At 45.6% G+C, this 16,542-nt stretch overlaps 2 protein-coding genes across 2 annotated transcripts; both read left to right on the plus strand.

The window, feature by feature from the left end:
• Positions 1-719: 719 nt before the first annotated feature.
• LOC142255923 (olfactory receptor 1M1-like) lies at positions 720-7,525 on the plus strand. The gene is made up of 2 exons (XM_075327370.1): positions 720-1,610; positions 7,346-7,525. Exons 1-2 carry the CDS (start codon positions 720-722, stop codon positions 7,523-7,525), a joined length of 1,071 nt encoding a protein of 356 aa, XP_075183485.1.
• Positions 7,526-13,345: 5,820 nt separating this feature from the next.
• LOC142255924 (olfactory receptor 1M1-like) lies at positions 13,346-15,647 on the plus strand (the record flags this gene model as incomplete). The annotated part of the gene is made up of 3 exons (XM_075327371.1): positions 13,346-13,998; positions 14,220-14,225; positions 15,467-15,647. Coding segments are annotated over 3 exons (840 nt in total), but the record flags the coding sequence as incomplete, so codon positions are not given.
• Between the last annotated feature and the right edge of the window lie 895 nt (positions 15,648-16,542).

Consider the following 16,542-nt stretch of genomic DNA (forward strand, 5'->3'; position numbering starts at 1 on the left):
ATCAGAGGCGGGGGAACAGGCAGAGAAGGTTAACACAGATCCGGGGTAGGGAAACAAGATCAGAACAAGCACATACAGGAACCAGGGCACTCACTGCAAAGCGGAAACTATGACTGGCGGTGTTCCGGGGAACGTTGCTCCAAAATGAAGCAATCACCTGGAACAAGGTGCCTGAGGGGAGGACCATCCCAACACCAGCGCAGGACCTGAGGACGGAACAGCCCGTCCACTAGAACATATACAAAAAAGAACACATGCTCGGCTAAATAGCGGAGCACCGCGGATCAGAGCCATGACAAATGTCTCTCAACTGATTTGTGTCCAGGTTAATGCATTTCCTAATGCCATGTTATCCAAACAGAGGGCCACCTCACCCATCTCCCTCACCCACCTTCCTGGGGGTGATTGGATTCAGGAGCACCTTAATTTAGGAATACTGATACAAAACTCCCTTAGGCTGAGCATATAACCTAAAAGATGCTTGATAAATACTGTGTTGACCCTTTGTATGACGTACGTAGGGATCACGCTTTGATTATCTGAACATTTCACATTTTAGAGATGGACACCAGGACATCTGAGCCTTAGTGCGCCGCAGACAGTTAAGGCTATGTGCTTCTTGTGATTGCACTGACCTCAGTCATAGACATACCGTAGATTTTAGAATCAGAATAAATTGTTGATTAAAGTGATAACATTTCCGTTCTGATTACAGCAGAATGAAGAAGAACCATACTATTGTCATTGAATTCTTGGTCCTTGGCTTCGGGGGTCTCCATGGTCTTCAGATCCCTCTGTTTTTGCTGTGTTTGCTGGTTTATGTTCTGTGCTTGGTTGGGAACCTCATCATTATAGCTCTGGTGTCCTCCAGTCACCTCCGAGAGTCCCCCATGTACTTCTTCCTCTGCCACCTGTCTCTGTGTGACATGCTCCTCACCACTGACATCGTGCCCGGTCTTCTTCACATCATCTTGAGAAATGGCCGCTCCATATCGTTCCCTGAATGCTTCACCCAGTTCCAGTTCTTTGGGGCAACTACTGGAGCTGAATGTCTTCTCCTGACAGTCATGTCTTACGATCGATACTTGGCCATCTGTCGCCCTCTGTCTTATATACCAATCATGGATACCAGGCTGAGGCACCTCCTGGCGTTTGGCTCCTGGGGTCTGAGCTTCAGCATCACATTGACCATTGCAGTTCTGATGTCTAGACTCAACTTCTGTGGTGAGAACATCATTGACCATTTCTTCTGTGACTTTGTACCCATCCTCCAGCTTTCCTGCTCGGACACTCGATTGTTACAAACTATTGACCTCATCTTGACGGCTCCGGTGACCCTGCTACCCTTTATGGTCATCATTGTCAGCTATGTCTGTATAGCGGCCGTCATCATGAAGATCCCGACACTGACGGGACGGCAGAAGGCGTTCTCTACCTGCAGCTCTCACCTCACCGTTGTCTCCATATACTACGTGTCGCTTATAGCTATATATATGGTGCCGACCTCTGGACGCTCTGTGATTGCCTTAAAGGTTCTCTCCTTAATATACACAGTCGTCACCCCTTTTCTTAACCCTTTAATATACACGTTACGAAACCAAGAGATCAAAGTAACATTCGTGAAAGTGGTTTGTTTGAAATGGAAAAACAAAAATAAATTAGGCTTCCAGAAACAATAAACGCAAAACGCAAAGATCCGGAATCAATCCTGTGTAAGTGAAGCGTGATCATTATACAATGAAAACTTCTGCAACTTTCAAATAGTTTTCTTTTATTACGCGCTTTTTTCAAGATCTTTCCTTGCTGATAATAGGTGGAATATCCTTTTTTACCATATGAAGTTGGCATAATATTAACACTTGGGCTACAGGATTATGAGACTGATATTTGGGGTACAGGATAATGAGACGGATAATTGGGGTACAGGATAATGAGACGGATAATTGGGGTACATGGTAATGACTCACACAAACTCTTTGGATTGAATATAACGACACACTGACACTCGGGGTACAGGGTAATGACACTGACATATATACTCTAATGTTATTTTTTGAGAAGTCACAACATATTTGTCCAATACAAGGATGAGCAAAAAGGTGGGAACTTTTGGCATTTTCACACCAGTTTCTTACTAACTTTGGGCATGGCGATGCCTACTCGACTAACTCATGCAAACCTTGTGCCACGAATCCTACTCTAGTCTCTAACTATAGTTTTAATTAATCCACCCCTCGCCTCCACATCGAGCCTGGTGTGAGCAATGCCGGTCTTGAGGAATTAGGGCCTTAGGGTACAGGACACTGACATGCGGAGACTTGAGGCACAAGAGAAAGATACAATCTTATACCCAACTAAAACAAAGTTTCTTCTGCAAATCCTGAGGAGCAGCCAGTGAGGGAACAATGATGATTTAATAGCACACATGATGCAATCCTTTAGGATGACGGCTGTACAAATAATGACTGCACATATACACTGTGTGCAGGATTATTAGGCAGGTTGTATTTTAGAGGATTTTTTTTTATTATTGATCAACAACTATGTTCTCAGTAAACCCAAAAGACTCAAATATCAAAGCTTAATATTTTTGGCAGTTGGAGTGAGGTTTTCTAGATTTGGCGATCTTAGGAGAATCTGTTTGTGCAGGTGACTATTACTGTGCAGAATTATTAGGAAACTTAATAAAAACCAATTATATTCCCATCTCACTTGTTTATTGTCACCAGGTAAACCAATATAACTGCACAAAATTTAGAAATAAACTTTTCTGACATGCAAAAACAAAACCCCAAAAAAGGAGTGCCCAATATAGCCCCCTTTCTTTATGATGAGACTCAGCAGCCGACCATCCATAGATTCTGTCATTGCTTGATCTGTTTACCATCAACATTGCGTGCAGCAGCCACCACAGCCTCCAGACACTGCTCCCAGAGGTGGACTGTTTTCCCTCCCTGTAGATCTCACATTTTATGAGGCACCACAGGTTCTCTATGGGGTTCAGATCAGGTGAACAAGGGGGCCATGTCATTATTTTTTCATCTTTTAGACCTTTACTGGCCAGCCACGCTGTGGAGTAGTTGGATGCATGTGATGGAGCATTGTCCTGCATGAAAATCATGTGTTTCTTGAACGATAGTAACTTCTTCCTGTACCACTGCTTTAAGAAGATGTCTTCCAGAAACTGGCAGTAGGTCTGGGAGTTGAGCTTCACTCATCCTCAACCCAAAAATGTCCCACAAGTTGATTTTTGATGATCCCAGCCCATGTGCTTTGTGATACTCCAGTAACGTTGCAGCTCTGAAATATGGCCAAACTCATGGCAAATAATGGCATCTTGGCAGCTTCACGCTTGATTTTCCTCAATTCATGGGCAGTTATTTTGCGCATTTTTTGCCCAACACACTTCTTGCGACCCTGTTGGCTATTTGCCATGAAACGCTTGATTGTTCGGTGATCACACTTCAAAAGTTTGGCAATTTCAAGACTGCTGCGTCCCTCTGCAAGACATCTCACAATTTTGGACTTTTCAGAGCCTGTCAAATCTCTCTTCTGACCCATTTTGCCAAAGGAAAGTAAGTTGCCTAATAATTAAGCACCCCTTATATAGGGTGTTGATGTCATTACACCGCACCCCTCCTCATTACAGAGATGCACATCACCGGATTTACTTCATTGGTAGTTGTCTCTCAGCCTATACAGCTTGGAGTAGGACAACATGTATAAAAAGTATCATGTGATCAAAATACTCAATTGCCTAATAATTCTGCACACAGTGTATAGCAGATACATCCATGAGTGGTGGCACAAAATGTCATCCAGATCAGGTGTACATATACGGTAGGTGCAGCTCAGCAATGCATCAGATACATTATAATGGTGCTTCTTATAGATTACCCACATACAGTATTATATCAGGCAAGCCATTATTAGGGGACATTATACTACATATCTAATGTGTATGGACCCTGATGGAAATTTAGCCAAACTAATTCCAAAATAAAAGGCAGCCATCCGCTTATGGCCATTTTGGGTTCATATGTGTTAGGGCCAGGTGGACGGGCAGACCCAGGAGGTGGATCCACTGGGCCGAACACCTCACTGAAGGCAAGGGGTCCAGTAGCCGGAGCACTACAGGTAGCAGGACAGTCCGTTCAAAGGAGTGGAGTGTAGAAGTCCCTGGGACCACGGAGTCACCGAAGGTAGTCCGGATGACGGAGCTCAGGTTCGGAGGCCGAGATGTTGTCAGGCAGAGTCCGGAACCGACGGAGCGAGAAGACGGGTCACCACAGGGATCAGAGATGGTATGGACTGACGGGATGGCGGACAGTCACCGTTCGGGGTTCGGGAATCGTCAGGACCGGATGGCGAGGCAGGAGCGGCTCTAGGAGAGAGATAGGTAAGTACACTGCAAGACACAAGGAGACCTGACTCCTAGCTTAGCAAAACACGAAGAACAGGCCCTGCCCACTTGGAAAGGATTCCCCTATATACCCTGTGCCTGATTCTTCAATATCCTGTTGGAGGACACTGGCCCTTTAAGAGAGGGTCAATGACCGCGCGCGCGCCCTAATGCGCATGCGCGAAGCCCGGGTGCCAGAAGCCAGAGCAGGGAGCGGTGAACAGGAGGCAGGAGAGCCGGGCTGGGGCCGAGTTCCCGACGGGCGCCGGGAGCGGGGACCGGGCTGCCTGGGGACCGCAGGCGATGGAGCAGGAAGGCTGTGGAGCGGGGGACCGGGAAGCCTGGCACGGGAGCGGCGGAGCGCGACCTGAGAGCGGGGAAGCGTGGCAGGGGAGCCAGTAAGCAAGGCAGGGGAGCCGGGGAGCATGGCAGAGGAGCCGGGGAGCTTGGCAGGGGAGCCGGGGAGCCTAGCAGGGGAGCCGGGGAGCGTGACAGTATGCCTCTTTCGTGCAGAGCGGGGTATCAGTTAGCCACGTGCGTGGCCTATAATGGAGGTCTAAGGAGACATTGTTTTTCTTTGAGGAGATGCCTAGTTTGCTTCTTCACGGAGAAGTCATTTACATACTTATAATATATCAAAAACACCTTATATCGGATCACAGCGATAAAAGGAATTCACAAATTCACCGTCATCATAGTGACGCCTAGTGGTAGATGGTGGCATCACATCTCCTTGTCTGCAGGGTGAAATCATTGTAAATTTGAGAGGTTTCGTAGGTTTTAAGATAAAAATGGAAAATTAAATGTTAGATATGGGCTAAAACATTGTAATATTTCAGTTTGGTCTGCAACGGCTTCAGAGTAGCGATTATTCCTTACAGATCCCTCTAATTAAGGAGTTTGCAGCAAGCATAGCCAATCACCGAAACTGCGGCTTATTCAGTCAAGTGGTAGATTTTCCCACGCCTCCCTTTGATGCTTGTGCATCCAGCTCTGTGATATGCACTTTTCACTGACGTTATCACATTGATAGGGGCATTGTCCATTCTTGCCAAACAATAGACGTTCGATAGAGTATCCTGGGGCAGAATGCACTGCGGTATGTTGCAATATAGTTTGGCCACCTCGCCTTCTGGTCATCCGAGGTTCTCAAATAGGATTCAATAAATGCAATTGTAAAAGCCATTTCTCAGGAGGTGGTAGGCTGTAGTGTGCACTCTTCTTGTTTGGTACAGCCACCAAAACTCTTCAATCATCTTCTCCTCTAGACATGGAGCTTTGTCTCACCGTAACTGGTCTAGGCGACCATAAGACATGTTCCAATTCTTCCACCAGGCCTGTGTGGCTTACTCTATGGACCAGCACATATTTGTGGCCCTGTAGAAATACTTGAGTCACTGTATGGACCCTTATAGTCTAATAGTCCATTAACACCAGCATAGAAAGTTTGCTTCTTGTCTCGGAGCTTGTTCTCTAAAGGTTGTAACTTTGGCAGCTTCATCCGAGCTCAAGCATTCTCTATATTATCTCTCTATATTATCTCTCTATATTATCTCTCTATATTATCTCTCTATATTATCTTGCATTCAAACTCCCCTCTCACCTCATTCTCTAGAAGCACAACTTGCCCGGTACGTTCTGTCTAGGTGTTAACATCCCCTGCTGGCATTGCACATTTCTATTTAGGGCCAACCAGTTTCTCTGTTGGAGCAGTTGTTTTTCAGAGATTGTGTCACGATGACTATGGGTTAGAGGGAAACTGGGGCAGCGACGCTGACCCTTAAGCTTGGGGGCCCTAATTTATCCCTAATCTCAGGGATACTCCTAATGGTGGCGAGGCCAGAGTCCCCTTCCTGGCCCTGCTCCTGATCAGTCCTGATCTGATACACCTTCCTCCTTCCCCAGGGAGGGACAGGACAGGAGTGAGATAAAACCCACTGACATAGACGGATAGAGGAAATCATACAGCGGTATAAGACAATAAGAAACTAGGAGGAAAACAAGAGCAGGAATGAAGTAAAAAGATAACAGGAGTAAACTCCACAACAATCCCAAGCAAAAAGCAACACTTTCACCAAAAAGTTCGGGACACCAAAGCTCACAGATCAACACAAAAAAAACTATAGCTGGCATGGGTAGAAGATTTCCTCCAGCATAAATGGGTAGGAGGGGAGCAGAAGTGATTGCCCTCCCCAAAACATGTGATCAAAGGAGCCTCACAAGCAGAGATTAACTCTTGCTAGCCTGCCTATGAATCAGCACACAGCAGGTTGATGCCCGAGTGTACCTGTGTTGATCCCAGACACCAAAGAAACCATCGGGCGAAGTGTCAAATTTGCAGTGTGAACAGAGACCGATGACGCCATGACAGTCGGCAAAATTTGTGCATTGTGCAAAACTCCGTGTGAGCGATTGCCTCAGGAAATTGTGGTCAATCTACAGTACTAACCTAGCCCTCAACAAGATTGGGGAGAACATCTCAGTAACAGCCTATTCTATTAAAAGTTACAACTAAAATGATCTGCAGTTTTCAGGGTTCCTCTCTCCATCCATTGGTGTTCTTCACGATCAGGCGAGGTTTATTCATGTAAGGGAAGGATAGGAGCACATACAACAATCTTTTCGGGACACGGAAGGGCTGATCTGCTTCTATTTCTTTTGCTTTTATTTTTGTTGCTCTTGGAGTGGACGCACTTAAAAGGAGCATAGAAGGGGTAAAAGCACATTGGTAAAGTTTTCATGACCCACATGCATTACAGCCCGGAGCCCGGTCACATTGTTGAGCATGGGTCGCTGCTGCATTGCTCACACCTTCAAGCTAAAAAGTTGGTCACCACCGCGTGTCTCAGGTACTCGATGCCTTCTCCGATCAGATGACGCTCTCTGGGTCTCACCATCAGCCCAGACATCACCAAGTCCACCCTCTTCAGATGTTCCGACAAGGGAGCTAAAAAAATAAAGATGTCATCTGCTTGGATTAACAGACACTCAAAATTAAGCTACCGACACCTTATAAAGCCCGTGAAGAACGGCTGGGGTCTTTGTGAGACCAAAGGGCATTTACAGAAATTTGAACCGTCCCATTGGTTTGATGAGGGTGGTCTTCTACATATCCTCTTTTAGCAACCATCAACCAATAATGCCCACTGGCCAATATTAAAATAGTGAAGTACTTTGAAAAGACCACAAGCAATCTGCAGGGAATCTCACGTGAAAAACTCATACCTCCATGTGGGGGCTACAGGTGCATAATGAGAAAACTCCTTAGATTTTGAACCTGAGTGCAGCCAGCGCCAAACCAATTGTAGCTTAGAAGAAGCAATACCGGAGGCCATATCATCACTTCTAAGACTCCTTGTTCTTTACGCTAAAGTTCTTAATGACACTGGCTGGATGTTTGGGGTCATCGTCCTGCTGGGGAATAAATTTGGAGCCAGATGCCTCCCTGATGATATTGCATGAGAGATAAATATCTGCCTGGATTCCTCAGCATTGGTAATGCCAATAATCCTGACCAAATTCCCAACTCCATTTGCAGAGATACAGTCCCAAACCTGCAGAGACCACCATGCTTCACTGCCAACAAGACCTTTCACAGGCTCTGTGGGAATCTATAATCATGTAGACACCTTTCAACCAAACCCCTTTGGTCCAGAAAACTTTCCCTGTGATTCCCCAAGTCCTCATGGAGTTTCAGACGACTGGTTTTCACCTCTGTGTTCACCTCGCCACAAATCCTACTACAGTCCGCGGTGGAGTAAACGTCACCGCTCAAAAAGGAACTTGACAGCTGTCATCATGCGCCCGTCCCAGCTCCGGACACTTTGTCAGGGCTGCTGCTAAAAACGGCAAGAGAATGACAAAATCCGCAACTATTTTGGCATAGCTTGAGTTGTGCCAAAGTTTTAAAACTTTTTAACATTTATTTACGCTAGAATACTGGCATAGGGGCTGCAATGTTATTGAGTGTAAAGAGGAGGAAAGTTGGAACAATTGGGGTGGGCACGATGAATACCCAGTGATGCTTATCAGTCTCTTCTATGCTTCCGGGATCTTTCAACAGTCAGTAGTATCTCCTCCGAGGTTCTCTATGTGACTTTGTGAGAAGATCAAGAAGTAGAAGTGGCTGTTCATAACACAAGACTCTTCTCCTGGGTACACCATTTCTTCTGGAGGGCATTGCATGGATCCACAATAAGTCTCTGTGAATAACAACGTGGCAATCTCCCATTTGCTGAAGGCTCCTCAGATATTTTTGACTGTGCAAAGTACTACCATCCACTGTTATTTCACCCCTTGTTGCTCTGACCGAGACTTGCCTTCGGCCATCTCTCCATACATTATTTGTAGCAGCCTTTTGACTGTAAAGGCCCTGTTACACGCTACGATTTATCTGACGATCTCATTAGCGATGTGACACGCCCAGATCGTAGTTACGATTTGCCGAGATCGCACATAGGTCATTTATTAGCGGTCACACGTACACATCTCACAAACGACGCAACATCGTTCAGCGATATATTGTTTGACCAAGGCGGTTGTGTGGATGTTGTTCGTCGTTGGCAGGGTGTCAAACGTAGCAATATGTCTGCTGTGTTCCAAACGATGAACAATATTTTGAAAGTGAACGACGTGTCAATGATCCACGATTTTCAACCTATTTGCGATCGTTCGGAGTCGCTCATAGGTGTCACACGCAACAACGACGTCACTAAGGATGCCGGATGTGCGTCACAGAATCCGTGACCACGACGACATAGTGTCAGATAAATTGTAGCGTGTAACGCCGCCTTAAGCCCTTCATCGGGCTGTGAAGGAAACCAATCGCGTGTTCTTCATAGTCGTTTGGTCATTTCAAGTCCTGATTTTTTTTGTTCACATGGATCCCAATAGATCATTTTTTAGGATACCTCCTTGGTTAGAGTCGGCATGGTTCTCCCAGAAGTTAGGAAAGTGTCCGTGTGACTCCTCTGCTGAGAAATTCTCTCCTGCCATGATGACTTCTGTATTTGATGATTGTGATCTGGTAGTGATGGATGTACCAACATCTGATTTTTGGTGCTGAATTTCGTGTCACCATCTTCACTGACCACAAGAATCTGGAACATGTCCAGTTGACCTGAAGACAATTCCACAATGTGACTTTGATATACATATCACTATACAGAGCAGAGCATTATATAGAGGTGAATGTTGCAGTGGAGCCGAGGTGGTAATGCTGCGTTTCGTCCCGTAGCTATGACATTAGGCAGGTTACGTTGATCGGGGAGCAGTTCTGAGCCCCAAAAACTAAAGATTTGTATCTGTTGCACACAAACCCCTCAGGCTGCATCATTACATTGTATTGCGGTGTATCAGGTAATAAGAAGTCAGTTGACATCTCAAAAAATGACAGATCGATCGTTGCGTCGCAACGACGGACCTGACGCAAGCAAAACAACGGAAATGTGAACATAGCCAAATACATGCACCCAGCAGCCATCGGTTCATTAGTCTTCCACCAGATATTTCTATTAGTTCAGACAGGGCACATTATCATCAGCGACGGGCATAAATGTAAATATTAGTCTTGGGAACATTTATAGCTCAGGTAAATTATGAGGTGCTAGGTGAAAGTATATACAATGAATGGCCAATTTATTAGAGCCACCCCATATACCAGCAGATTGTGTCCTCCTATAGGGCTCATGCAGACGTCCATGGATTTCCGTCCGATCTCAGACTGCAATGCACGGACTGGCCGCAGGTCTCCAGACCCAAGAGTGACAACCTCATAGAAATGTATGAAGTGGTCACATTTGGGTTTGGGGAAAAGTGCCAGGCCGTGCATTAGCGGTCCGTGCTTAAACCAATTGGCATAGGTGTCTGCATCAGTGCGTAGTGTTCAGAACCGCAGCAATTCATCGCGTCATAGATTCCACCAGGTGATCAGATTGTGCAGACACATCAGCCCATGTGGACAGGACCATGGGATGGAGATACTGACAGGCAGTATCCAGCCTGCTCCACGTCTTCTCAGAGATGCGTCTTATGACTACGGTCTGAGAAACAAAACAAAAACTTGCTGCTATGTTCCTGAAACGGATGCATGACCGTGCCCTTGTATCATTGCGCATTGACCTTCTTCCATAAGTGAAACAGCTGACATGAAGAGAGGAACTGGGCCAGTCCAAAAGTTACGCCCTATAGTCCTAATGTCAATCCACAGGTATTAGAGGAAGGGGTCATCCATCCATCGGTATTGGGAGACCTACGGTGTGCCAAGAAAACCTTCCCCATACACTACTGTACCAGCCAGACAGGAAAAGGTCAACCATCTATAGGTATTGGAGGACCTATGGTGTGCCAACAAAACCTTCCCCCCACTACTGTACCAGCCAGACAGGAAGGGGTCATCCATCTATAGGTATTGGAGGACCTATGGTGTGCCAACAAAACCTTCTCCCACTACTGTACCAGCCAGACATGAAGGGGTCATCCATCCACAAGTATTGGAGGACCCTATGGTGTGCCACGAAAACCTTCCCTCCCACTTCTGTACCAGCCAAACATGAAGGGGTCATCCATCCACAGGTATTGGAGGACCTATGGTGTGCCACGAAAACCTTCCCCCCACTACTGTACCAGCCAGACATGAAGGGGTCATCCATCCACAGGTATTGGAGGACCCTATGGTGTGCCACGAAAACCTTCCCTCCCACTACTGTACCAGCCAAACATGAAGGGGTCATCCATCCACAGGTATTGGAGGACCTATGGTGTGCCACGAAAACCTTCCCCCCACTACTGTACCAGCCAGACAGGAAGGGGTCATCCATCTACAGGTATGAGAGGAGGCAGGGTGTGCCACAAAAACCTTCCCCCCACCATTTCTGCACCTCCACCAGCCTGACCGGAAGGATTCATCCATTAATGATATTGGCACCAAATTCTGCCCCCTTTCATGAAGGAGTTGTGTCTGTCCACAGGATCTCTTCTTGCTGAATGTTTTTATTCTTGATCACACCACTCCAGGTTTACTTTCCACACTACCACATTAGAAAACTCCACAAAGTTTGTCCTTTTTGTAATTGTATCTCTGACTTGTCCACTGTAGATGACGAAGTCTTGTCTGAATTCTCTCCAATCTCTCTATTTTCCCTTTCTAATGTGGACTCACATGAAGATCCACAGAAAAGTAATCCTTCTGTCTGCATGGACTGTGCAGCTGTCACAGTAATAGATGGGGCCACCTGTGCCCTCAACAAAATAAGCTGCATGTACGAAGTTTCCAGTCCATTATCCCAGAATCAGCGCTGAAGTTCTCAGAATGAAAATGACTAATTGTATTCAAATATTCTTAAGATGGACCCTATAGGTCCAGAAAGGAAGCGGATTACCTGATGGGAAACACAATTATGGCCAATAATCAGCCACTAGTAGACGGTTTTGGGGTCATAGGCCCGGGCTGGGGGGATGCCACGTCGGGGGTCTCCTTTCCTCTTCATTCTCTGAATTACACTTTATAAATGGCTCAAACTTTCTTCACTTTAATAGGACAAAAAAAAGGAATCACCAAGAGCCAACAGTTAAGTCTTAAGATGCATAAAGATGGCGGGGGAAGAGTCAGTGCTGGGGTAACCAGTATAGGGGGGCTGTGTCTACACAGACAGGTCCCACCGCCCCAGCACACAATGAGGAGGACTGAAGCTCATCCTGTCTGATGTTCCTGCTGCCTCTGCTGCGAATAGGTTACATCTAGACATCAGGGGCCGGCACCGCCGCCATGGATTCCTTATTATTAGGCTGTTTTCAGCATTTTATTTTGCAATCATTAGGGAAGAATCCTAATAATGAACGCGCTGAGCCGTTCCCCTCCGGTAAAGGAGACACATGCACTTGGATAAAAACGTTGCATTGAGACCATACACTGATAAAAAAAACAAACCCTATATTTTTGACTCTGGTGTGGATTTTCCTGACATCAGCACCTCATGACTCCATATTTATTTCTTTGAGATGTTTCTGTGCAGCTCTTATTAGACAATGATGTAAGAGTCTGCCATTAAGATTAATACTAAATAGGTCACAAATCAAAAAACATCATCCAAGAGGCTCATCAACAACCACCAATGTAGAGAGAAAGCAGCCATAGTATCCCGAATCCATGCAACCGGGCCAGATGATGGAGCTACACCAGAGAGGTAGTTCAGGCAGCTGTGATAGGTACCAGGAAGGACCAGGCCCGCAGCGCCATCGGGTCACTTGCCCATTTTCATAGATGATGTCCATTTTCAGAGGTCTTTGGCTGGGTTCCCCACTGTGTTGTGTACTAGACTCTACAATGTAGAGAGAAGAGCCCAGAAAAGGCCCATCTTATTCTAGAGCTATCGACAGAAACCAATGGGCCCCATAAAGTGAAACTATAAACCAGATGATGTTCTAGAATATGCGGAGTATAACAGGGATTGCCGTATGGGATATCATCTGAATGTTTCACGTTATATTCGGCTGCCTGGGACATCACCACTAGAGCCTCCGTAAGGGCCGCCATAAAGGGAACCAGTCAGCCGCTCCATGCGGCTCACACCATGATTGTGCAGCCAGACTGTGATTTATGCTCCTGCGGTTTGGGCAGTATGGATCAGCTAACAAGTTCACTTTAAGATTATGCGACCATCATAGATTTGCCAATTATTAAATCTCAGGTGTTCATTGCTTTGTGATGTTTCAGGTCTGAGGAACCAACGATGAAGAAGAACCATACTATTGTCATTGAATTCTTCCTCCTTGGCTTCGAGGGTCTCCATGGTCTTCAGATCCCTCTGTTCTTGCTGTGTTTGCTGGTTTATGTTCTGTGCTTGAAGAAAAGGAGAAATTCCAGCAGGTCAGGGTGTTTCCGTGCACCAGAGGTAAGATTTGGGAGTGAAGAGGGGAGAGCTGAAGTTTCTTCTTTTTTGATATGTTCTGTGCTTGGTTGGGAACCTCATCATTATAGCTCTGGTGTCCTCCAGTAACCTCCGAGAGTCCCCCATGTACTTCTTCCTCTGCCACCTGTCTCTGTGTGACATGCTCCTCACCACTGACATCGTGCCCGGTCTTCTCCACATCATCTTGAGAAATGGCCGCTCCATAGCGTTCCCTGAATGTGTCACGCAGTACCAGTTCTTTGGGGTCTCCACCGGCACTGAATGTCTTCTCCTGACAGTCATGTCTTACGATCGATACTTGGCCATCTGTCGCCCTCTGTCTTATATACGTATCATGGGCACAAAGCTGAGGCACCTCCTGGCGTTTGGCTCTTGGGTTTTGATCTTCGGCATTACATTGACCATTGCAGTTCTGATGTCTAGACTGAACTTCTGTGGTGAGAACATCATTGACCATTTCTTCTGTGACTTTGTGCCCATCCTCCAGCTTTCCTGTTCCGATACTCAACTTTTACAAACTATTAACCTCATCTTGACGTCTCCGGTGACCCTGCTACCCTTTATGGTCATCATTGTCAGCTATGTCTGTATAGCGGCCGTCATCATGAAGATCCCGACAGTGACGGGACGGCAGAAGGCGTTCTCTACCTGCAGCTCTCACCTCACTGTTGTCTCCATATACTACGTGTCGCTTATAGCTACAGTGCCTACAAGTAGTATTCAACCCCCTGCAGATTTAGCAGGTTTACACATTCGGAATTAACTTGGCATTGTGACATTTGGACTGTAGATCAGCCTGGAAGTGTGAAATGCAGCAAAAAAGAATGTTATTTCTTTTTTTTTTTTTTTTTAAATTGTGAAAAGTTTATTCAGAGGGTCATTTATTATTCAACCCCTCAAACCACAAGAACTCTGTTTGGTTCCCCTAAAGTATTAAGAAGTATTTCAGGCACAAAGAACAATGAGCTTCACATGTTTGGATTAATTATCTCTTTTTCCAGCCTTTTCTGACTAATTAAGACCCTCCCCAAACTTGTGAACAGCACTCATACTTGATCAACATGGGAAAGACAAAGGAGCATTCCAAGGCCATCAGAGACAAGATCGTGGAGGGTCACAAGGCTGGCAAGGGGGACAAAACCCTTTCCAAGGAGTTGGGCCTACCTGTCTCCACTGTTGGGAGCATCATCCGGAAGTGGAAGGCTTATGGAACTACTGTTAGCCTTCCACAGCCTGGACAGCCTTTGAAAGTTTCCACCCGTGCCGAGGCCAGGCTTGTCCGAAGAGTCAAGGCGAACCCAAGGACAACAAGGAAGGAGCTCCGGGAAGATCATGGCAGTGGGGACATTGGTTTCAGTCAATACCATAAGTAACGTACTCCACCGCAATGGTCTCCATTCCAGACGAGCCCGTAAGGTACCTTTACTTTCAAAGCGTCATGTCAAGGCTTGTCTACAGTTTGCTCATGATCACTTGGAGGACTCTGAGACAGACTGGTTCAAGGTTCTCTGGTCTGATGATGTTTCTCAGCCAAGGGGTCTGGCCATCTGGTCCGCATCCATGGGAAGATGGATAGCACGGCCTACCTGGAGATTTTGGCCAAGAACCTCCGCTCCTCCATCAAGGATCTTAAGATGGGTCGTCATTTCATCTTCCAACAAGACAACGACCCAAAACACACAGCCAAGAAAACCAAGGCCTGGTTCAAGAGGGGAAAAATCAAGGTGTTGCAGTGGCCTAGTCAGTCTCCTGACCTTAACCCAATTGAAAACTTGTGGAAGGAGCTCAAGATTAAAGTCCACATGAGACACCCAAAGAACCTAGATAACTTGGAGAAGATCTGCATGGAGGAGTGGGCCAAGATAACTCCAGAGACCTGTGCCGGCCTGATCAGGTCTTATAAAAGACGATTATTAGCTGTAATTGCAAACAAGGGTTATTCCACAAAATATTAAAACCTAGGGGTTGAATAATAATTGACCCACACTTTTATGTTGAAAATTTATTAAAATTTAACTGAGCAACATAACTTGTTGGTTTGTAAGATTTATGCATCTGTTAATAAATCCTGCTCTTGTTTGAAGTTTGCAGGCTCTAACTTATTTGCATCTTATCAAACCTGCTAAATCTGCAGGGGGTTGAATACTACTTGTAGGCACTGTATGTATATGGTGCCGACCTCTGGACGCTCTGTGATTGCCTTAAAGGTTCTCTCCTTAATATACACAGTCGTCACCCCTTTCCTAAATCCTTTAATATACACGTTACGAAACCAAGAGATCAAAGTAACATTCGTGAAAATGTTTTGTTTTAAATGGAAAAATCAGGAAACTTAGATTTGTAGAAAACTGAGGCCCCATCATCACTTAGGGAAAAGTTCTGTGTTTCCCGTAGACTTTGTTTAAATTCCTTACCCGTTTCTAAATCTCTGCTAGTCTCCGATGAAATATATATATATATATATATATATATATATATATATATATATATATATATATATATATATATATATTTATTTACATCCAGAGGGTGAAACCTATAGGTGCCTCATCTACTCTACACAATCATCTGTGGATTAGATGGATCAGTAGCCCTGTGCTTATAGTTTGTTACAATGTATCAGTGCAGGAAAATGTTAGGATCCATTAGGGGTTTGCAATTAAAACTTCACTGACCCAGCCACTCACTCAACAAAGCAATAGAGACTGAAAGCAACTGGAAACAGGAGCGTGGAAGGATACAAAAAGTGGGGGACTGAAAGCTTAACAATATATGTCTGGATGGAAGCAACTTATTGAAGACATCTACTTTCTCCAGTTATGAGCCACTTCTCCCACTCACCTCCTGAATTAATTTATTTTGAACAGTTGCTAAAATTCACCTTTGTTGAAAACAAGATAGACGGCGAGCTTACTGCAGAAGCCGCCTGATGACGTCTATAGCGGGGGGGAGGAGGCAGAGACTAACAGGGGCCCCGGATGGTGCTTTCTAGTGCGCACCTCACAGTGGTGTTGTATTCACAGCTACACTGCTCAGTACTGCAATATAGGCACATATTTAGCTGTTTTCTAGTGTAAGCATATCTCACGCCAGAGCTGGATTCACAGGCTATGTGCGCACAGTGAGTTTTTTGCTACGTTTTTCGGGTGCGTTTTTGGGCTCAAAACTGCATGACTTTGCTTCCCTAGCAAAGCCTATGAGTTTTCATTTTTGCTGTCCGCACACAACTTT

Source organism: Anomaloglossus baeobatrachus, chromosome 11 (genome assembly GCF_048569485.1).
Source record: "Anomaloglossus baeobatrachus isolate aAnoBae1 chromosome 11, aAnoBae1.hap1, whole genome shotgun sequence".
NCBI lineage: Eukaryota > Metazoa > Chordata > Amphibia > Anura > Aromobatidae > Anomaloglossus > Anomaloglossus baeobatrachus.